General features: G+C 37.1%; 1 protein-coding gene across 1 annotated transcript in view; it reads right to left on the reverse strand.

Annotated features, from left to right (window-relative positions):
- The window catches only part of HCN1 (hyperpolarization activated cyclic nucleotide gated potassium channel 1), a 198,669-nt gene that overhangs the window by 32,688 nt on the left and 141,007 nt on the right, over positions 1-24,974 (reverse strand). The window contains exon 5 of the mRNA XM_074166104.1: positions 10,286-10,432. Within this exon, the coding sequence (XP_074022205.1) occupies positions 10,286-10,432 (147 nt within the window). The remainder of the gene's footprint in view (positions 1-10,285; positions 10,433-24,974) is intronic.

A 24,974-nucleotide genomic window follows, 5' to 3' on the forward strand; every position in this document is an offset into this window, starting at 1 on the left:
GTTTTCACTTTTCACAAATGAGGGAGAATAAAAATGGATTTACTCAGAAGAAAATTAATGAACACAGATTCCACAGAACAAGCTGGGAGATTAAAATCCTCTTGGGGGAACTCCTTGCCAGTCAGTGCTCGACTTCTGCCGAGGCTGGCTTAGGATCCAGCGCTACCACTGAGCAGGACTGTGGGAAGGTATCATGAAAGAGATGGAGACAACAGATAAAAACCATTGCATTGAACTCAGCCCAGGAGCTACCGGGAAGACTGTACCTGTACGCACAGTGTCAGACTCCAAATTTTGCACCAGATTTTAACTCCACTCATCTCTAACAATCTTGTATCACAGTAGTTTAGTCCCAAGGGGAGAAAGACTCTTGTTAATCACTAAAAATATCAGATACCAAGTTCCTTCAGTTTTAGACACTGATCTCTAAATTAAACAAGTGCAATTCAGTATCTTGTGCATTCATATCTATGCTAAATTTCATTATCTGTCCATTTATAAGTAATTTCAAAATTTTTTTTGCAATTCCCATTTCCATTTAATCTCTTATATAAAGACTCTTCATCAAAAGAGGTGACATTTTCACAATTTTGCAACTGAGGAGACCCCTGATTTTTCAGTTACTACGACTTTAGAAAAAGAATCAGTATTTCACCTTCAGCTTGCCTGCAATAAAATTTTTGACGATTGTAAGTATTTTCTTATTGTATTTGCTAGTTAACAGCAACAGTCCAAAAGTACAGATTAGATAGTTTTGTGCAGGTTTCAAAATAATGTACAATGTTTTTGTTCAAGTGACACTAGGTAAAAAAGCAAAACAACGATCCAGCATTGCCATGATGTGCACAGTTTAACTTCGATATCTCCCACAGTTTAACTTTGATATCTGCCACAGCTTTAAGAAGATTTACCTTCTTAAATAATCATTGTACCAACTTGAAATTAAGTTCATAAATAAGCATTCAGAACATATTTTGTGCTCTGCTGGTTTTTTGTTCTCCTTGTCTTTGCCTTTGAGATCACATACTTTTAAAAGGCAACTCCAAATTTATGCATGGGAAATGCTGTGTACCCTTCTGTACGCTGTTACTACCATAATCATAATGTGCAACCAAGTGCATAAAAATAGGCACATGTATTCTCTTCTGCATCAGACAGTTCACAGCATATTTATCTCCTCTTGCTGGTGGTGAGTCACAGCTCTAAGCTTTATTTGTGGTGACTTTCATGGACACTGGCATGTTTAAAGAGTGCCTACTCCACACAGAAACTTTTATATTATATGACCCCTGCAGCATTTTTACCGATTCCAAACAAATATTCTTCAAAAGACTTTAGCCTGCTCCAGAATTTAACTTCCACAGTGAAAACTGAAGGAAAAGATGTTCCCTTTCCACCTCCAAGGGTAAGTTTTACAGGAAAGGAATGTCAGCACGTCCATACCATGTATCCCTGTCCTGTCTGTCTGCATCACATTTTCTGCTGGGTCCAGGGCTGCATCCTGCCCTCTGCTTTCCCCCTTCCCCTTCCCACGCTCCCCTAATGCAAGTGCCATGACTTTTTACTGCAGACACCCACAAGGGGAAAATGGAGAACGCTGGAAAGTACTAGATTGCTTTCCTATAGCCAGATTCTGTATCTCCTAAACTTGAATCAAAACAGACTGTCTAGTTTCCAACCCTGCATCAATAATTTTTATTTATTTATTTTTCATTTATCTTCAAATATTCTCTAAAGGGTTCAAAGGATCATGTGTTAACCTCTGCTGTTTTAATATAATGGACTCATAGTCACAATTTGGGGTTTAGGGCAAAAGTTCAATTGGTTTTAGCTAAGTAAACCAAAACTTTCCAAATCCTAATTGAGAGGACACTAGTGAAGCCAAAGCAAGCACAATGTTAACAGAATGTGTTTACATAAGGAGAATTAGCTCAGAAGTCATCTGAAGTACTTTGTTATTATTTTTAACCTCCTAAAAATCAGCAATGCCATCGATAATTGCAATAGCATATTCAGACCTAATAAGAATGAACATGCTGTGGTAAGCATTGTCTAATAAGTAGCAACCTTTCCGGGCTTTCAGCGGAAAATGCATGAAGGAAAAAAAAAAAGTGCTTGACTTTTCCTATCCACTGCCCCTAGCAGTAGCTGGGTATCAGCTCACTGAACAGTTCTTCAGTGCATTAAAAATTGGGACATGACAGATACTTTGAAGCATGATCTCAGACTGAGTAAGGCAGTGGTGCAAAATTCTCCTCGGTGGGACAGTGCTCCTGTTGCATTAGCTGCTGTGCTCTTAATGCGCTGGACCTGGTTCCCACAAAAACTCTTCTGATTCTGCTCTTCAGATGCCTGAATAGCAGTTCAGACACAAGCAGGCACAGACTGGATTTACTCTTCTGTAACAGGATTTGACTAGTCTCACAGCATTTAGTTTACATCTCAATAGTTCTCAAACAACTTACCTTTCTATGAAAGACAACTACTGCACTAAGATTTGGGAATTTGATTTGGATTAGTATATTTAACTAATATAGTAGTATATTTAACTAATTTAGTATATTTATATATATTATATATATTTTGTATATTATATTTTATATATTATAATAATTATGATATATATTTTTATATAGTATAGTATATTTACTATACTATAAATATAATATATAAATATACTATATAAATATATATAGTATATTTAACTAATTAGTTATTAACTAATATTAATAACATCCAGGCTGGATGGGCCTTTGAGCAACCTGCTCTAGTAGCAGGTGTCCCTGCCCATGGCAGGGGAGTTGGAACTGGATGATCTTTAAGGTTCCTTCCAACTCTAACCATTTTATGATTAAAGAGCTCATGAAAGAACTGTCATGTCTGAAATATGTATTAAACAATTACAACATGGAATCTCGTAGGTGCAGTAACAAGACTGTTCAAAATCGTAACTACTGAGAACTGCTGGTATATTATTAGCTGTACTATTGGAAGCAGTTAGATCTTGGACTTGCCAAAGCATCTCTCAGCTCAGGATGGATTTGCTAACAAAGAATGTCAAACACAGAAGGGACCGTGATCAAAGTTTCTTGAATATGTGCAACAGCAACGAAAGCGGCTAACAGTTCAAAAGTTTTATTTCAGCTGCAGCATGTACACTCACGTATGTGCATACATGGATGAGCAAGCACAGTCCCCATAGTTCAGGAAATCAAAATTCATTGTCTTAGTTCCCCCAGAAACAGATTTGAGTGTGCAGAGTTTGTTACCATATCACACCCACCGGGGCAAAGCATCTTAAAACACAATAAAACCAACTGCATCCTGGGCTGCATCAAAAGAAGCGTGGCCAGCAGGTCCAGGGAGCTGATTCTGCCCCTCTACTCTGCTCTGGTGAGACCCTACCTGGGATACTACGTTCAGCTTTAGAGTCCTCAGCACAAGAAGGACATGGAGCTGTTGAAATGGGTCCAGCAGAGGGCCACGAAGATGATCAGAGGGATGGAGTACCTCTCCTGTGAAGACTGGCTGAGATGGCTGGGGTTGTTCAGCCTGGAGAAGAGAAGGCTCTGGGGAGACTTTACAGCAGCCCTCCAGTACCTGAAGAGGGCCTACAGGAGGGAGGGGGAGGGACTCTTTATCAGGGAGTGTAGTTATAGGATGAGGAGTAATGGTTTTAAACTGAAAGAGGGGAGACCTAGATTAGATATCAGGAAGAAATTCTTTACTGTGAGGGTGGTGAGGCACTGGAACAGGTTGCCCAGGGAAGTTGTGGATGCCCCATCCCTGGAAGTGTTCAAGGCCAGGCTGGATGGGGCATTAAGCAACATGGTCTAGTGGGAGGTGTCCCTGCCCATGGCATTGTGGTGGGAACTCGATGATCTTTAAGGTCCCTTCCAACTCTAACCATTCTATGATTCTATGAATAATCCAATCACCTGGTGAATGTCTGCTCATTTCAAACATTAAGACATCCCATTTGTTACTATTCTTAATTTTGAAAACTTAATTATTGTCCTTTATAAGAACTTTTCGGGGCTTTGCTTAACCCTTGTATAACTAGATTATTATTTAGTTCAGATCTTTGAAAAATACCAATACTACTTTTTTTTTTTTCAGCATTTGTTAAATAAAAAATGCTGTGGTATATCAGTGTTTATTCTGTGAGAATGACATGCTGAATAAGTCTTTCATGAGTTCAGTACTCCGGAGTACGAATTAAAGTTATATTTTAACTGTGTCTTTGTGAAAAAAAAACTTTAATGCACCAGATAAAGAGGTATTCATTCTCTCCATATAGCTATATAAAGAGATACTGAAATGAGTTCCAGTACAATTGTATCTATAATTCTGATGCATTTTCCCTAGTTCCCCTCTTTAAGCTTCATACCAAGGTTCACTGCATATAAAAATGCATAAAAGTACAGTGGATTATAATGAAATAATTACCTCTGCCTTTTATGAGCTAAATTTATGGACATAAGTTGTTATGGAAGCAAAATATTTGGAATCTCTAATAATTTAATATTGACTCTGATACTTTATTTTTTTTTAATAAACTAATTTGATTTTCTACCATTATTTTAATGTTTGATGGCCTATATCCAAAAATCATAATGACTACACTAGTGAAATTGATGGAACCATGCTATGGTCGAATCACAGCACCTTTTGGCTTCATACTATTACCTCTGGAGATGTTTCGTCCTTTGTGCGTAGGATTATAGTATAGTCTAAATGAGTATATAATGTTTTGTGATTTTTAAAGATAAATATTAAATGGAAGGAAAGATATTAAAAAAGAAAGTTTTAATGGAGAAAATGAGAAGGTTAAAAACTGGGGAAAAAAACAGTGAAGCTACCAAACTGATAATTTTAAAATTTATTTTGAAAGGACCAAATACTTTCTCTAAAAATATACACAATTTGTCTACATGTACCAAACTGATCTGTTTTCAGTCCTGTATTCAGTTGGATACAATTACTATTATGAATTATAAATCCAATAATGTACGGTTGTCGTTATTTTGTTGTGACAGTACCTCCCTTACAAGAGCTGTCACAAAATGCCACCCTTGGTGCAACACTAAGCACCAGGCAGGATATTTTTCAGAATCTTAGATCTGACTCATTAGGCTGTAATAGGTACCGTAATGTACTTACATTCACTATCCCTATGGGAATAACAAAGGCCAAGAACTTCACACAGTTCTGCTCAATTTCAGAAACAGCACCGTGTAAAGATGAAGCAGATTGTTAAAAAGAAACTAAAAGCAGCTTCTTACGGGTTGGTTGGAAATTGCGGACGGAGACCAGTGTTAAGTGATATGCCTAGACAAATACATAAAATAATGTATCCCTTACCTCTTAGGAGTTAGCTCTTACAGTTGTAATTTAAAAAAAAAGTAAACTCTATGATTGGCAGTGATTAAAAAAGCAAATCAATGTTAGGAATTATTAGCAAATGAATTATTCTTATTATTGTAACATCGGTATGCTGGCTGCAGATCTGGTGCTCTCACTTCTAAAAGGCTATATTAAAGCCAGGAAAAAATTTTGAGAACGGCAAGAAGGATGACTGTGGAAGTGAGCTGGCTTCAATGCAAGAAAGAATTAAGTAGAATAGGTTTCTTTACCTTCAAAAAAATACCTTTTAAGAATGTTACCATAGAAATCTATAAAATCATAACCTTAAGGGGGTGGGTGGGTAGTAATTGACTGTACTATCACTTTTGTTGCAAGCATTAATGGCCATCAAAACCAGAAAACAGAAGGACCCAGGTTCAATTCCAAAATGAGGAGGTGGTTTCTCATGCAGCAGAGTACAGGTATGTGCTCCTAGCCAAAGGATGGTGTGTCTTCAGAGAGAGCATGTGGATTAAACAGCAGTATAAATAAGTAATTGGAAGAGAAAAGTTTACCCAGTAGACGAATCACATCAGTTTCAGAGAATCCCTGGAACTGAAAATACTGGGACCCTAAGAGAGTCATTAAGGCAAATACACTTGCCCTGTTCTCACTCTTCTATGGGCATCCACCTACAGCCATGGCTGGTGAGGCTGGCTGCTTCTTTTTGTCTGTACCATCTCCATTTCATGTCATGACAGTTATAAAGACCACTTTTGGGACTAGGGCCTGTTGATGCTAAATGATGTTCAAGCATGTAGGTGGCAAGAACTCCAAGTTAAAAAATGCAGACTTTAGAGAACTTCACAAGTATCTTTGTCTGCTGAAGAACTAGAGATGATATTTATATGAGAAACATGTTAATTGCTACCAATTGCTAATTACTACCTCAAGAAATGAGGGAGGGAGATAGTTAATTGCAAATGCTACTAAAGGCAGAATTTATTTCACATGTTGTTCGAAGATCTAGCCTTTTTTGTAAGCTAGTCAGATAGGTTTCCTCTACAGTGAGAGTATGTATGTAGGGGGGTGGGGGGGGTGATATGTGCAGAGAGAGCCTAATGATTAGCTCAGACTTGTTGCAGAACTTGTATGGAGCTACAGATAGATTTGATTAATCCAACCCTGCATGGCCTGGAAGAACCAGTTTAAAATCTTGCATCTCTACTGCCAGGAGTCTCCTGACTATCTGATTCTCAAGAAGGCTGGACAGTTATTATCAGGTAAGTCTAACTGTGAAAAGGAGGATATGCTTTTCAGTAAGCGTGAAATTTCTGAGTGTAATGAAAAGAAATCTTTAATTCTTTCCTTTCATCAGAGATCACCAGGTAGTAGTACACCACGTATGGCAATACAAAATTAATTCAGTTTGAGTGTGCAGAGCTGAGGCTATCCAATTAACTACATTACCATGGGACTAATATACGCAAATTGTGTAAGTAACTTAACTGGGGAGAAGATAAAGTTTTTAAGTCCCATTTTCTAATGTGTCTACCTTAGTTCCCAGCCATTGAAGGGAATCTATTAATACAAGCTTATCCTTGAATGATACAGGTCAGCTACCAGTTGCTTTACACATCTATGAAGCACCTAATGAGAGTTTTGGAAAATTTTTAAAATGTTCAGGGTTCTTTTTTCCCTTTTTTTTTTCTTATGAAGCCCTAGTTAATTCCCCACAATAAACATGACTCTGCTTCTGTTACCCAAAAGTTAGACGCTCACACATACGCATCAAACCTTTTCTTAGCTTTTCATTATTTTAATCATCCAAACTACTATGAATATTCCTTCTGTAATTTTCAGCTCAGTAAAATGAACATCCATTATCATTTACCAAAAAAGTCTTACCTCTACTGTAAGCATATACATCTTTCTTAGTAGTATTTACCACATAAGAATTAATTTTACAGCAGATTTTTACCGTTAATTCTATGTCCTTTAGATATTTTTAGTGGTTGAATGATCATATTTATATCATACATAATTACTTGTCTGCTAAAAAAGAGTGAGCCAAAATTTTACAACATGGAACAAAAAAAGTTCATCACTCCTAAAGAGAGCCTAGCAGTGGAAAATTTCAGCCCATATCATAAACTTGAATGGCTGAGAACAAGGAGAACTGAAAACACTGCAACTTTTTTTATAACATTTGATAATATTCATGCTATAATTATGCAGTAGTTTGTATGGTTTCTTTTGTTCTGCTTACTGTAAGCAGGAAATAATAGTTTCAGTTAAATGTCTTCATCAGAAGCTACTTTCATCAAGCCAAGTATGCCTTGTGGAGACTCTGAATGTTTAGTTCTTACCCTATGCTAAATTCAAAGTATAATAAAATGCAGACTTCAATAAAAACTTAAGAAATGCAGTAAATATTTATTCTTGAATGATGCAGCTTGAGTACCTGTGCTATCACCTGGACGTTATAGCCTTGTACAGACAATTGTATTCTGTCTCTAAAAGGCTCCAATGTGTTACTCATTAGTAACATCAAAAAGCCACTGCCTTCACTTCCAAATTGCTACTGCTGTGGTAGTTAAAATAGAATTTGAAACTGCTGAACTAAGCAAACACCTAAGTGGTGGTTTTAGGGCACCATGCTTGAGATACTGCCAGAATTTGGACAGATTCGTTGGGAAACCTCTTCTGGCATTGCCATTGTCCAGTTCTTACTTCTTCTTTTACTTTTGGATCTTTTTCTGGAGCAACTACTATGTGGTCCGGGCAATGTGCAATGTGATTGTAGCTGAGTAAATATCTTTTTCTTATATAATACAGAGAACAAAGATGACATGCTAAGTACATCATGATCACAGCAAAACCAGAAGCCACTCCTTCCATGAAATTCTATTCTTACTCCATGTTTTCAGTGGCTCATTAATTTTTGAAATTTTCCATGCTTGATCTCTCCCCAGAAGTTCTTTTTGGTTTTATGCTTGACCAAATTTTCTTGCTGCTCTTAAGCAATAAGGAAAAAGGAAGGGAAGAAAACAGGACTAGGGGAGGGATGAAGGAGACAATTAGGGAGGGAGGACAGGAGGAAAAAGACAGGTAATTAGAGTGCCATAACTGCAAATTGTTGCAATGGAAGGGTATTTGACTTCATTTATGGAGAAATGCTTTCCTTAAAAGCGGAAATAGATGAAACTGTTTCTGGGGCCAGTGAGTGATGGATCCGTGCACGCTTCTGTTCTTTTAATAAAACAAAAGCTCTTTACTGGCTAAGATTCATGTTTTGACTGTCACTGTACTCTAGGGATAATTCCTGTCCTACATGCTAGATTTTTATAGTACATTCTCCTCGTGACATTTCAAAAGCTACTGAGGGGAGCCACAGGGTAAGCTGGCAGAGGCAGTGCAGACGCCAGAGCCCTCCACCTGCCCTCCAAAACACTTACAGGTTCACAATACAATGAAAGCACTCAGACTACATCTGTGTTAGGGAATTAAATGGGCCCAGGCAGTGGAATTCAGTCATCTGTATTGTTAAATTGTTAGAACAATCAACGGTTTGGCCTGCTTTGGACTTGAACCATCTAGCAATGACCCAGCGATTTTGGGCACCATTCACCATTCTCAGTTTGTAAGGATGGAGGCCACTATCCGACTTTCACAACACAGACATGGCAAAACTGTTCCAGCTGCCCTCAGAGCCCATGAATGGGCAAGGCATTTTTCCATGTAACTATTTTAAATATAGATCTTGATTGGGTTTTGATTGGATGACATGTTTTCCCTTCACAACAAAGAGCAGGACTCAATGGTACAGACAATTCATCACAGACCTGTGCTCTTCTTATGCCACAAAACTTGTTAAAAAACCTCCGACCTTCACAGGTCTTTCCAAAAGTAAAGATACCATCCTGTGCTCTTTGTGTGTTTTATATATATATACACACACAGACATATATTCAGCACTACTCCTCCCATGACAGAGATACTAAAATGTATTACTTGGTACCACTGAAAATTACACAAGTTTCATCACGTATCAAACTGTTCCTCCTTTATTCTCCCCTTTTCTTTTTTCTTTTCTCTTTTTCCTGTTTATGCTTTCTTCGCTCTGCATTTTTCAACTTCATTCTTCTCCTCTGCTTTTTCTTCCTCCATTCAGTAGAGGATATCAGCGAACCAATAACACAAACATCCTTGAGTAGGTCAGGCATGAGCACCACCCAACAGAAGACAATCAGATTTACAATCAGATTTATATTACCATTAAGCAGCTATCTCTGTGATAGCAAGACAAACGCTGCCTTCCTCCCGCACAAGCACCTTGCCAAAGAAAATTCCAGCTGCTTTCACACACAAAATAACATGGCATAGCATAGCATACCATAGCATAATAAAACCCCCAAAACTGGAATACAGACTAGAGTTTTAACAAAAAATACTTTTATGGCTTGCATATCATATTCCAGCTTCTTCATCTCAAGTAAAGACCACCTTAACTGTGGGTGCTCACAGAATGAAACAAAGCAGCTCTCACTTCTCTGGTGGCTTTCAGTGGTTTCATCTGCAGAGATGCGTGGTTAGCAAGTAGGGAGAGCAGAAAAAACCTTTCACCCAGGACCATTCTAGTCCAGACCCTCTCTATTTCAAAGAATGGCAGAAAACCATGAGTTCCTCTCAATGAATAAAGATGGGATTTTACTCTTTGATACCCTTGTGTGACAGACTGGTTCAGAACAGAGTGTAAATCTGCTTGTTTTTCTGTGTCAATCTAATACAAAATTAATTCTCCTGGTCATTCATTCACTAGGTCAAATGAGATTAAATGTTAACAGAATAGAATCAGAAAGAGCATTTCAACACAGAAATAGCAAAGACATGAAAGTTTTCTGTACTATGAAGAACTACTCAAGTACTTTAATCTTACCTCCCTGAGGGGATCATTGAGCTCATTCAAAATGTTTTCTTCATCAAAGATCTTGCCTTGGTAGCGGTGCTCGTAGTAATCATGGATCTTCTGGCGCATTTCGGCAGGTAACTTGTGGAATGACATGTACTGTTCCACTTGTTTGTACTGTCAGGACAAGAAAAGGAAGAATCAGAAAAAAGTCCCCACTTTTTTACTATCTGAAGGCACCTACAAAATGAAAATTCATTCATGTATCCACTTAAGCTTCACGTATTTTATGAAGTTAACATTTTATTCATATGTCAGAGAACCCCCACTCAAATATTAGTTCATTTAGTATTACTCATGTGACAGCACAATTGTAAACAACAGAAAGTGCCTCTAGTGGTGATGCTAATATCCACATTAATAGGTAATTTTTAGAAACAAAACCCTCACATTCTTCATGTGTTCCATAAGTTCCCAACTATACAGAAGTTGTGAAAGTACTCCAACACCATTTTTAGCTCATTCCATGCAGCAGCAGAGAAACTGTACACAGTGTGTATTTGTGTCTCTAGTGCTGCGTTCGGAGAAAGTTTAAGGTGTGAAATTTCAGAAACTGGCTATGCTGGATTAATATGCAACATATTAATTTTGTGTATCCTTATAAAATGACTGAAGAACAAAGTTAAAATCTGTGGAGATAATGAAGTAGAAAGTGTTCCTCAGGAGGAATGAAGAGAAGGGAGATGTGAGCTGGAAAAATAGGCATGACATCAGAAAATAGAAAGTGGGGGAAAAGAAAGATGACAGGACCTAGGAGACTCAGAGGACCTCACTTCTTCTACCTTGTGTATTTGGTTTCCTTGTTTCTACTAGTCCTCTGTCCTGTCTTCTGCTTTGCTTGCTTCCCTTCCTCAGAAGCCTCTTTGGATAGCATAATTTTCAGAAAAGAAAGTCCCAAACTAACATACTCAGAGTTCTACTGTACCAACCTGCATGATACATCTGACATGGACAAAATGCGGAAGTTGCCTAAACCACAAATGGGTAAGTACCACCTGAGCAAGACATTTCTCCCCCAGATCCCCCATCCTTGTGCCAGCTGAAGAGGATAATGCACGGAAACGCAGAAGTATAAAACCCATCCCAGGCTTATAGGTGAGTTAAAACTTGGCAGAAACTTAGTTTACTTATGTAAGAGTCTTAATTTAATTTTTTTCTTCATTTTTTCATGATTAATTAGGGAATTTTAACTCTTTTCAATGAAAAAGCCAGTCAAGTCTTAATTAGGATAGGCACCTCTGTAGAGCAATTAAATGAATTTATAATGTACATGCACTTCTTATAAAGTGCAGCATATATCTTTTAACCTGTATAATGGAAGGCTGCTCTGGAACCAAAATTAGTTTTTGCTTTGCAAAGTGGCAAAAGATTAGATGAGGCCACATGTACAACATACATTCCCCAAATAAGAGGAAAGTAATTTTGCATGGGACTATTTAACAATGACTGATGAATATGTAAGACTGATTTAACCTCTCTACAGCTATTTTGCACCTCTGCAGCAAAAATTCTCCACCCCCATCCTTTAGAAGTCAGATTTAAATTTCCATGCTCATCATTGGTTTCTCTTTTCATATGGAGAAATTTATCCATACGTTGGGGGTTTGAATCAGAGCTCTGGGTCACCAGAAGACGAACATGCTCTAGCACAAACAAAGTACTGCTTCTAAAATTACCCTACTAATCAATTACAGCTAATCTAGGCACGGATTTACTTACATGAGATCGCCCAGTGCTCTATATATGTCACCAAGATGGCCACACAGCGCTCCAGCTTTTCTGCAGCAAAGCCATGGAGAAGATGCTGCACTGCACTATGTCCCCTTCATGTCTGTGTCCAGCCCTCCATTGCTGTGGCATCATGTAAGGATATGTGACATGTGTCACATGTCGTAGCACACATGGACAGGGAAAGGACTTCACTATGCTCCCTAGCACAGAGGCTGCACCCCTCTACCCAACCTCATTTACATACAAATGTGCTTGAGCAACGCTAATACTTTGCTAATAAATATAAATTTATTGAGATGTATAATGCAAGAGAGCTGCAAAGGACTTTTATAGCAGAGTGACCTTGAAGAAGAGAACATTCATGCTAAAAGTAATTTGCTTTGCCAGCAATTTACACTGCTCCCTTTCATTAGTGCTGTTGTTTGAATAGGTGCTTTCTCCCACACAAGTGAGTTCTTTTCTCTACCAGGGTTTATGCTTACACATGAGAATTTTAGGGAAACAGAAAAAATAAACCTGGTAGGAATGTATCACTGATGTGTCTCAAAATATTTCCAAATTAGTAATACATAGAATAGTAGGGACAGATGCATTTTAGCAACATTTTATTTAAAAAAACATACAACAAGGAAGCTAAAGTCTCCCACAATTCCCAGAAACATCTAACCATCTAAAATACTATCAGGGTCTCTTTCCATATCAAAATATTTGGCCCTGTGAGTGTAAAGTATACTATCGCTCTATAACAAATCTTTTCCTAATCTTTCTCAGTGTGATTTTGACTCATATTCTGTATCATTCATGCTACTATTACTCCATTCTTGACATTCTGTCATAGCATTCATGTGAAGTGTTCCCTCAAAACTTTTAACTTACTCTGTTCTTCAGCAACTGATATCTTTCACTAACTCAGTTCAAGTAATGACTGCTTTTTTATTTCTGAGAAAAGCAAGTTCACTTTTTCAGCCTGCCCTATGTTACTGGCAATGTTAGGGGCTTCCCAGATTACCTAATAATTAGCTGATAATGATCATGAAGCAAAGAACCGTCACAATTCTGCATGGTTTCTAAACTGCATTAGGAAAAATAGGTACCATGAGTTACTGAATTTATTCCCCTGCTATTGCAAAACCTCACACCACAGAACTCCTTACAAACAAATGAAGCCATCTCAAAACCCATTAGACTTTTTCTTCATCAGTCCTTTAAGAATATTGTCTCAAGAAGCTCACTGGTCTTATATATGTAGTTCTGAATCTTCTTTTAAATTTCAGTCTAAAGGTATGCATATGCAGTTTAAATCAACTAATGTTTAGTACAAAATTATACAGCAGCTCCAAAAGCTCCCATCCCATGGTATTTCTCTCTGGAGTGTTTATAGATGGGAATCATATCTCTTCCCAGCCTCATTTAAATAGTGTATTCTATTTCTTTTTTTTTCGAAAGACGGCATACTGACCCTCTTCTTTTTCATCAATTCCAGTTTGAGATCATCTTTCTCAAACTGCAATCACTAAGTACATTTTAGAGGAAGTCTCACCAATTCATAGTTCAAACTATTTTTTCTTTCCTATCTAATGGAAAACCAAGATGTATTGAAATGGTTGTTTGCAGTCATTCTATGAGCCACTTTATCACTCAGATTCCTCATTTTCTCCTTGCCACTTGCCATTGCTGTGCTCATCATCTTCCAGTTTATAGCAGCAGCTTGTACTAGTACCTGAGTCCACGGATTTTGAATTTCTGAGTTTCATCCTATTCCTATTACTTCGCCTCTCAAAACTCAACTCATTCTTTCCATAAAGTATCTCGATCTTGCTATAATATTAGCAACTGAAGCTTTATACCGTCCTAAGCTTCAGACCATCATTGAACTCATCAGCTTACTCCTGAAGATATTACGTAAGCCTAGCGACAACATCATGCCTTTAGGTATTTTTCTACTAGGCTTTCTCCAGCTTGATGTCTGGAAAACTTGCAATGGGCCCACAACCAAAGTTGGGGGGAAGGACTGGCAGAAGTGCATGAGGAAGCAAAGAAAATTGCTGTCTTAGACCAACTTCACTTGTGAGAGCAGGATGAGATCTACATACCCTAATCACTTTTGTGTAGATGACAAGTTATGGTCTACATAGCAGGTGTCACATAGAAGAGATCCCAGAAATTTCTTATACACCATAATACTTAAATTATTTTAATCTTTGCAAAATTGCATCTACTGCTATGTTCAAAAAATCAAGCAAATCAAAAGGCAGCAAACTTGACTATCACCAAAATTGGACTTTGAACAGAAACTTTTAGAATTATAAAATTGACTACTCTCTTTCTGTGTAAACAGTCCTGAAAAATGTGAAGTGACAACAAAGATTGGAAAGCTATTAGTGCGATACCTTAGTTCAGCTTTCTAAAATCCAAGTGTCTAATTTAAACCAGTTATCCTGACTCTCTCTCTCTTATAACCAGAGAGAGATAACAAGGGGCAATTCAGCTCATTCTAAAATTCATGTCTTGCATAGATGGAATAAATTCACCTTTGTCATCCTTATCTCTCTCCCCATTGACCCTAGGGGAGGTCCAAATGACTAGCACTGATCAGTTAGCTAAATATCAACTGTAACCACATATTTTAAAATAATAATTTATTTAAAGATTCTAAAATACGAACCTTTCTACTGTGATACACATACATATAGCATCTGATCCAATAGCAAAATACTAAAGGATTACTTCCAAGTTCAATCATTCGCCCTTATGACTGTGCTTCTAAAATCTTAACAAATTAAATCAATTAAATTGTTTCAATTAAATTAAATCTAAAAGGGAAGTTCAACAGGGATCCCAAGATACAGACCAGGAGGGATGGCATTTGCAATGGTTGTTTAAGCAAATACAGTTTAATATTGAAGCTATCCAAAATGAGAAGTAAAATGAAATTAATGTTTTAAGCTAAAACTAAATTATGCATTTTTTTCCTTTTTTTTCTTTTTTTTTTTTTTTTAAATGGAAAATGGATATAATTTTCTTGGAGTGTGGAAAGGTTAATGGTTTTGGTGGAAACTTTTACCCTGTGGAAAGTGTGTCTGGTATTAAAAATATCCACCTCCCCCTCAAGCAGTGCTAATTCATAGCTCTGGAGATAACAAAAGCTGTACAGACACAGACAGAACTGAATGATGATCACACATTTGCAAAGAACTGCAACTGGGAGAGGTTTTGCCATATTAACTACATTGAGAGGTTTTATTGCCTCTTTCACAAAATTGGTCAAATGCATAAGTGGACTTGGAAAGCAAATCATGGAATTACACAAACTATTAAATATGCAGGAAACTTCAATTCCCAGTTAAAAATGAAAGATATAAAAATAACATCCTGGTTTACAATTCATGGAAATATCTACTGTGCTTAAATTTGGTATTCAACTGAATGTTGGGTTATCACTCAAATTACATGGATGAAGGAATTTTAAAAATCAAAACTGAAGTTTCATCTGACCAAAAATTCACAGGCAATTAATTTTTAAGCAATATATCTATAGTTCATTTGTTGGGATTTCATTCTGCAGCAGCAGGATAACTGCAAGTGCAATGAATGAGTACTGAAAGAATACAAAGGGGGAATAGTTTTTATCCTTACAAAAAAGGTATAATATCACCTTTTAAAAACAATCTTTCGGCAAAATCTTTTTGCAAAATTCTGTGCAAAGACCACACAATGAAAATACAACTATTTTGAAGGAAAACATTGTGCATTTTAAAGCAGAGACTTTGCTAAAACACTTTATAAGCTGTTTCAATTAAGTTCCATATATTCTATTATGCAATGCTATTAAAATGGTATGTACAAATTACGTCACTCTGCCCACCCCCAGAAAAAAGAATATGTAATTTCATATGGCGTATTTCCCCCTTTTTATGATATCTATCTCCCTCTCATAGGAAATAATAAATTAATTTGCTTCTTTCACTCATTTGAGTAATTTGATAAATTAGATAATAGATTGTTTACAAGCTTTTAAAATGATCTCTTAACCCCGTATGCAATAGCTCCAGCTTACTAGCTGAGCTGTGTGGTTGTATGTCTAAATATCAAATGATATTACTTCTGTTTGTTGAATGAATAATCTAATCTGTATAAATAAAAATAATGTATGAAAAATCCCTGAGGCTTGATCATCCCAGGAAGAATTTGAATAACATGAGACAATCATAGACAGCTGACTACACTTTTTTTCCTTTTGCAAGAATTCCAGCCTAACTTCCTAAGTGGGTTCTATGTTAAAATAAAAATAAAAGACATCAAGTTACAGATTAACGGGAAAGGAATGAGAAGAATTGTATAGCTTATATTTATTAATGGGTATTTAACAGATTTTCAATTCAATTTTCTCTTGTCACATTTATTCTAAGAACCTGGTATTTTTCTCTTAACTCCTTAATGTGTCACCAGCTGCAAGCATTAACCTTGACACACAGTGGTGTAAATGAGGTAAAACCAGTATTCCTGCTCACAAAAGATGGGGAAACCTTATTTTCAGCCCAGCCATTGTTTGAGTGTGGGAGTCTGGGGAGGGATGCAGATACTGCAGGATACCGTTACATGCATCTTTTCCATCTCAGACTGCAAGGGCTGCTGTTTAATGAACCTGTCAGCTGGGTGATGAGAGGCCTCCAAAGTTATTATCTCTTCTCTGCAGTCATTGTCAGTCATACAATCCATTCACAAACTGTTTGTGTGCCTCGATTCACAGTTACAGAACCGAACAACGCCATAGTGGGAGTGCTGCTTTCTATTAGCTGTGCTAATGGCTCTAGCCTGGAGCTTCAGCTACCGGCAGCTGGAATAGAGTGGAGAACATGATCACTGATCAGCTCTTTTATACAGTAAGGGAATCCTACCTCCCTAATGAGTATTCCTCATTACTGCAAGGCCCTCGCATTATGCAAACACAGCATAGGTCTAAGCTTTTACCTACTGCCCTTGGTTGAGGACCTGAATGGTTGCTTTTTAGATTCTGGTTGTGGAGGACAGAAAGGAGAGAATGCTCAAAAATACCTTCCCAAGCCATAAAGAATTCTCAATAAATATTCCTAATGTGTTTAAGTTCAACTTCTATTCAGTCTCACGCAACATTTAGAAGCATTATCTTCAGTAGCTGCTACTGTGTATTTGCTATTTGCAATGCTCGTTCTCTTCCATATGACAACAGTTTTTTCATCTGTATAGGAGTAGACTCATTGATTCTGTCTTAATATTAAAAATAACCTCTTTAGGCTCCTGCTTCATGCTTAGTGGAGGGCTGCTGCCAATTTCCATGCACTTGGCCAAAGAGGACTCTCATCCTCCAATGGAAATTCAACCAGGAATCAAGAAACATTGCTGTGCCCCTTGCAAGGGTTATGGTACGCCTGGTGTTTGTACAGTTCATCTTTTCCAATTCCTTTTAATCCTAAATTTGTCCGTGAGTATTAAGAAAATAAAGAAAGGTTTTGCATGTTGAAATATTTCCATGCTTGAAATGGGGACAAGACTCAAATCCTCATATCCTGTCCCTCTCTTCTATATGTTCCCCCAACCACACTGGAAAAAGGATCAACTTCCATTTCACAAACACCTCTCATTTATGCGTACTCCTCTGGCTTACAATGGCAGGTTATTTCATGAACCATCTGAACTTTTGATCTGACTGTTGAGGCACCAAAGGACAATCTCTAACTGAATATTTGGTCAGACTTGAAATTAGTTAGCACTAACCTTAACATTTACTCATAGCATGATTATCTGTCTCATGATAACTGTATATACCAAAAATGAGTAAGGACAGATGGTTCTCAAAAGACCAGAAATTTGATTGTGTTCAGAAAAGATACCAAACAATGAACCTGTCAATCAATTTAGTATTGTTGATACTGCGATTTTGGTAGCAGCAAAGTAATAAGCTCACCTGTCCATCTCACAGCCACTGAATGGCTGAATTCACTACGAATCCAGAGATATTTCTACAATCTGATTTCTTCACTGCTACTCTGCTTACCATACAGATATTTTGAAAGAAAGAAAAAAAGTTTATAATCAACCACAGATCAAAATAAAAAGTAAGTTTCCTGCTGAATGATGTGATAGGTTCACTTTTATATTTCTTTATCACGAGATGGAACTGAAGTGATTTGTTTAGCCTAAAAGCCATCATCTGTTTACTATCTATTTTTCACTAACTACCCTGCAAAAAGTACTGTTGCTTGCAAGAATGCTTTAAGCTGTCTTTTTACATACACGCAGTAATTAAACATTTCCTTTCAATTGCCACAAAATACACAATCTCTTATTATTGTTCTTTTCAATTAGTGTAATTGAGAAATTAATTAAGTTATAGAGAATTTTCTGAATAGGATTTGTTTTCTTAGTCTGTTCTTTATCTTGCGCAAATTTGCTTTTTACTGTTTTAAAAAGGGGAGGAGAGGGAAGGAGCATGAAAAGCAGGCTCAGTTCCTTCACAGAGGCAATGACAGAACTCTGATTTAATGAAACAATTATCGAAGCCCTGAGGCATGAAAATAAAAGCATCTCTTCTCCATGCTACCATAGGTGAAACTGTATCGAGTCTAAGGCAGGATGATTTTCTTTTTTAACGAGAAAAACACTGTAAGAAGGCAGCTTATTTAAAAATATCAGATATGCTGTAATTGTATCCTTAAAGTTGCCAGTTTCGAAGTGAAATGTAATACCTATCCAGTCATCTTCTACAATTTTTTTATCTTTTGAATGCTTTGGATTCCATTTTTTTTTTCTTTTCCATTTGCCTGTCCCAGTAAAAAAAAAAAAAAAAAAGGACATAACGTTAAAAGAAGTGCCTAGAGTGGAGGGAGGGGAGGCAGAAGGAGTTATTCCCCACATGCACTCTGTGGGAAGCTGGGGGTGAGGGACATCAGGTCCTCTCTGTGTGGTCACTCCTTCAGTTCAGTTCCGGAAATGAGCAGCCATTTGTGCAGCTCAAAGACCTGTGATGCGGACGTCTGTCCCAATGCACTGGATGCACTGCAGCTACCTTTGATGCTGAGTGTGAACACAGAGTCAAAAGTGTCAATCACCTATTTTCATTTGAATAAAATTTTTTTAGAGGTGTATGTTGGGTCTGCCTATCAGAAGCAGTGGTTTCCAGTGGCATGGGCTTCACCTCACCCCGTTGATCCTGCAACATAGAAACATTGCATAATGCTAAATTCAGCATGTGCTACAATGCCTTTAGCTAAAAGGGCATGCTTAATTGTTAGCATCTTGCCGACAGGAAACCCAGCTATTTCAAGAAGCAATTTGAAGTAGTAATTTAGAAAAGGAATATAGGAAAAGGTATAATTAGATTGAAATTATGTAACTTTATATCTATTGTTTAATAGTTGTAATGAAAAGAAGGGGGGAAAAAAAAAGTTTTATTACCACCATAATTGTTACATCTGCTTGGTATTGTCCCAAAAGCTATGCTACATGCAGCACCAGCACAAGCAAGACAGAAACACTGGCACGATACAGCTGCTGATCCTGGAAATTCTGGCTCTGATAAGACCTAATTATGGCTTGCCAGTTCTTTTTATATTAATTAGTGGAAAATGCCAATTTATCAGAAAGAACTTGCTTTTTAAATGTATCCATTTCAAAGACACTTGCATGGCAATAAGTTTATCATGCATAGGAAAGTCTGTCCAAAGCTAACGGGAGAGACAAAGGGATTCTTCAGTAAACAAAGATGGTCCAGTTGCTCAGTTATATGATGTACTGCTTTTTTTGACTGCTGATCAGAGAGACCTGAAACTAACTGGCATTCCCTCACTTCCCAGCAGTGTCCTAATGATAAGGAAATGGTTCATCTAGGCTGGACATCTTTCAGTGTCTTTTCTTCTTTGCCTAATAAGCACGCTTCAAGGCAGAGAGAAAGTTCACTAGTTCCTCATAAGGATAGAAATAGCAGTGTAGATGATCACATTTCACCTTGCTTTGCCAATAAAGTATAATCACTTACACAGAATCAGGGTGGTGGGAAACACTGATAAAGACTCATCCCATGCAGATACTACTCAAGGGAAAGAAGGGTTTGCATAGGGCCATCGGCTGCAATTAATCCACCTCCTTGCAGGAACTTCAGATGTAAACACCTGAGTCAGTGTCAGACATCTGCAGTACTAAGATTTTTTTAAGAACCGCAGGAGCTTAGAGGAGACCAGAAAATCTCTGTTCTGAGCAGGTAACCTCATTAAAACTATTATTACTTTATGATCTATTGTTTAACACATACAGTCTGAAATGTTCTTGCGTATTTCATTTGACCATACAGCTTGTTACTACGTGAGGCAAAGAGCCCTTCCACTTACAAAGGAAACCCGGAGATGATAATTTATCTTTTTAGATAATCTAAAATTTTTTGTCAGACTGTTCAAGTCTCCAGCTTCACCTGAATCACTAAGGTTAACACACAATATCACAAAATATTCACAATTCTGGGCCTCCTGCACCAACGACTGCAACAGTCCAACAAACTGCTCGTCCTCTTCATGTTCCCAGCAGTTGTGTCTCATTCATTCTCACAAAATATCCATAATCTTCTTATCTTCTTTTTTTCCTTTCCTTGTCTTTATCTTGTATTGAAATATAAACACTTGAGAGACATCCTTAGGGAAATGAATTTATTGCACTTTGAGGCTTCTCTGATAAACGACAGCCATGGCAGTAAAGATATACTCCAAGCAACATTTTGTACTCCCTTGAAAACACTGTTATAGACCTGCCGGTTCCAGAGGAATACCTGTGAGTGATGGGATGTATCCTCTTGTATTCCAGAATTATGGAACTTATTCACTAGGTACAGAAAAAACTTAATAAGATTTTTTTTAATTATTAATTTTTAATAAGACTTAAAGATAATTCTTTAATTAGAATAAAAATGAGAAATAAGAGAGATAGAGACCCTATCAGGGACAGAAAAGCCAATGGACCACATTCTGCAAAGAACACATTTTAAGGCAATTTATAGCTTCCTTCAAACAAATAGACTAACAGTCCTTATGCATAGTCCAATGCATCAACCATTCAATCATCCAAATGCATCAAATATTACACAAAGATGAAGTCTTATTTTTTATTCTCCAAAAAGACAAAAAGTTCTTAGTAATATTGGATTACTTCCCACATCTCTATGGAGATTTCACTCTCAAACAAATGATGATACTATATTTCTGTGCTGATCATTTCTGCAGAAACACTCAGGGAAAATGTTTTATTCTATATAGTTGGGTTCATCCAAAAGTAAAGTCACAAAGCTGCAACTGCTAAGACAAATAATGGAACTTCTGTTGAATAATACTTTTATTTTCTTTTTTTCCTTCTTCCATAACAAGAAGGAGAAATATAGAGAACTCTGGAGAAGTGGGAAAAACATGTATAAGATGCTAAGAAAAAACATGAAAATAGTCAAAGGCTAGTAAAGGATTCTTAAAAAATTCAACAAACAATTCTAAATTAAAAAGTCCTAAGAAATACATTTTCTTTGACCTAAAAGAAATCAGATTTATAAATTACATATCAATTTCTTCCTATCTTAAGTATTTTTAGGAGCACTCTGTCCAGTGTCTGAAATTTTAGCAAAATTTATCTTGGTTTTAGAGTAGAATAAGGGAGCCTTTGTTTCCATGGAAAGAGAAGCAATTTGCACTATAGTACCACGGGCTGTGGCTATGATAGCCTCCAATGGCTACTGTTTAACTTGTGTAAGTGATAATCTAAGTCCCGAGCTAGTACTCTAAGCACCATTTACCAGCACTGACAGCATCCCATCGAAAAGGCTGCAGTGCAGGACCCCTGGCAAAGCCAACCTGGCACCTGCACAACATAAAGGTTCCATGTGGGCAACACAAAGTGTTTGGTTTTGTTTAAAAGAATTTTGGTTTAGTGGGTTTTGTGTTTGGTTTTTTTTTATTTATTTTGGGGGGGACCTTTTCAGTCTTCAAGAGAGCACAAAGATTTGTGCGGTGGCCATGAAAATGTACAGAAGTCTTCCCAAGATCACAGTAGTGCATTCCCTAAGGAGAAAGCAACCCACGGGCTATGTGAAAAACACAGGTAACAAGCTGTTAAAAAACCGAAAGGCTTTTCATCTGTATTTTGTTTCTCAACCAAACGTGAAAACAGAGCCAGAAGAATCTGGAGTGTCTTCACAACAAATCAATATATTTTAAAGCTGCATAGACAGCAAAATACCATTTTGAGTATTCATAATGAAATATAGCATGTGAGCTCTGCGGTGGTAGCTCCCGAGAACTACAGAAACAGAATACTGCTTTGGCTAAAACTTCAGTGTTATGTAAGAACCTCATTATAAATAATAACTACCTGGAGTAACCTAATGATTTTTCAGGCTAAAGCAGCAGCCATGTCAAACGTAGGCTGGCATTTCCTTCTGTTTTTCACATCTTATACCAACATTTTCTCAAATTGATGTCCAGCACAGAAGCCCTCTCTGCCATCCAGGGAAAGTATCCTAGAAGTTGCAGATAATGTAAATTATAAAGTTAAACTCTGTTTTGAGCAATTTTGTGCCTTTAGCCCTGGTGTGACATAGAAACCCAGTCCACCCCACAGAGGAATCGCCTTCAGCTGCTGCAGATAGAGACAGCTCATTTTCTCAGCCTGCCACAGGATTGTTCACTACTCTGTTCATAACTGCACTGTAAATTTAAATGTCACATGCAATGGGGCATACGCCTAATATTAATGGATATGCCACAGTATAATGCTTTCATTATTCACTTTTTTCTTCCTTTTTTCCTACTTTGTCACATTATTCTATGTAATTACACTGCTGCACCCTCCCTTGGGAAGCTCTCACTTTGTTGACGTAAGTGGAACAGCATACTTCAGAAATGAAAGCTTTCTTTTCCTGTTGTGGAAAAACTGGTGGAAGGTTTAGATGATCTTTAGACTCTACAAAACAGACAGTTTTGGTTGAAGGTTTTGAGGAAAAAGAGGACAAATGTTCTCTGCCAGATGCAGAGACTGTCTTGCACACAGGAACAGGGGTTAGGGGGAAAACTGGTAGACTGAGAAACTATGAAAGAAAATAAAGCTCAGGAAAAAACATGGAAGAGTTAAGGTTTGTCTGTCTCAAATAATTTCTGTATTTGGCACTGTATGGCAAGGTTACATTGTTCTTTGCTGTTTTCCCCAAATCACGGTCAGACCAAGAGCCAGTTTCTTAAATATTTTGCAAACAGAACTTTAAAACAGAATCTTTCAGCAATGAGTTATATTTTCATTTACTGAGCTACATATAATATACTTTACTGTGCCATTATTTTGTCTAGAAGGAGACCATATAGATGTGAAAATGACATTTTCCTAACCCCAAACTGTACAATGCAAACCCACAGCATTGTGCATTTTTATGAAAAGATCTGCTTTTGTTATGGTTTTAGTAAATATTTAGTGTTTAGAAAAATGTGTTCTAAAGGTTTTGTTGACTTTTTTTATTGGTTGCAGAAATCTGCTGGAAAAGATAAGACTAGAGCATTTTACGAAAACACATGGAGATAAAAACATTTCACTTCGGTATTCATTACTGCGTCTCTGTTTAATAGAGGTTTCTTGAATTAGTGTTAAAATATTTTTTCAAGGTTAGTAGCCACTTGGACAAAACTGTTAATTTAGCATACAATAGTATACAAAGAACTGTTTATAACGTTATTTTGCAGATACATGGTTTCAGTCCTACTGCTATCCTCTGCACTCCAAAGCCTTTATAAATCTATATTGCATGTCTTAGTTATGCAAATTATTCTGTTTTCAAGGCAGACATGCTTTAATTACTCAAACCTCAAGAAACAGGGTGAGATCAGGAGAGAATTATGATTTAAAAGTCAGGATAAAAATAATCAATCCTTCTTTCTTCCCTTCCTCCTTAACAAGGCAAAGGAAAAACAAGAATCTGCACAGCAAGGATTATTTTCTCACTCATAATATTATATTGGATAATATTGAGTGCTATTTCCTTCTACACATACAGGACACAAGCAAAATCATTCTAGTGTAACTAGGATAATTGCTACCAGTTATATCTATCTGGTGTGAATCACAGAATTTTCTCTTGCTAAAAGGTACTTTGTGCTATATTTGAACACAGATTTTGAAAAACAATAGTCAGTTTCTTGCTGTATGTTTCCTTTAAAAAAAAGAAACATCTATTTATTGTGTAACCCTGTGATAATTACTGTTAAAAGAAAGCAGATTGTGTGTAAAATCTGGTTCTCGTATAACTTCATGCCTTCACAGATAATTTTATATAGTTATCACGAACATGGCTGAAATTGTAATGAGTTTGCTCTGCAATTTCATATGGAAAACTGTTGGAAACCTAATCCATAATGCAAGACAGAAGAACACTTTATAGGTAAATTAGCCACAACACAGCAATAAATCAAACTAAGTCCCATCTGTCATTTCAGAAGCAGTGGGAGTCTATTACAGTTTGGCACAGGTATGATGCAGCCGGGTGGAGAGCACTTGGCTCGCAAAGTACCTGCTGTACTGGGAGGAACCAATCACCTTCTCAGAGATGCAAGGCAAAAATAAACAGCCCAATTACCCCAGCAAGATTGACTGTAACAGGAAGCTGAAACACAATAATGAAGTAGCAGGACAAAAGAGGAGAGCAGTCTTGTAAGAACGTTCTGACCGATTTATACTCCTCTCCTAAAGTCTAACCCTCAAACTGATTGTACTATTCAGTTCCACTCGAAAAGAAACAAACATGTTCATTTTGTTATCGCTGAATTTTTAAAGGTAACTTCTGATTTTTGATGATGAGGAGAGGGTGAATAGTTTTTGTCCTTGCTTGTTGCAATAGTATCTGTTGTTCTTTCCCGTTTCAAAACTTGGGAGGATCAAG

Source organism: Numenius arquata, chromosome Z (assembly GCF_964106895.1).
Source record: "Numenius arquata chromosome Z, bNumArq3.hap1.1, whole genome shotgun sequence".
NCBI lineage: Eukaryota > Metazoa > Chordata > Aves > Charadriiformes > Scolopacidae > Numenius > Numenius arquata.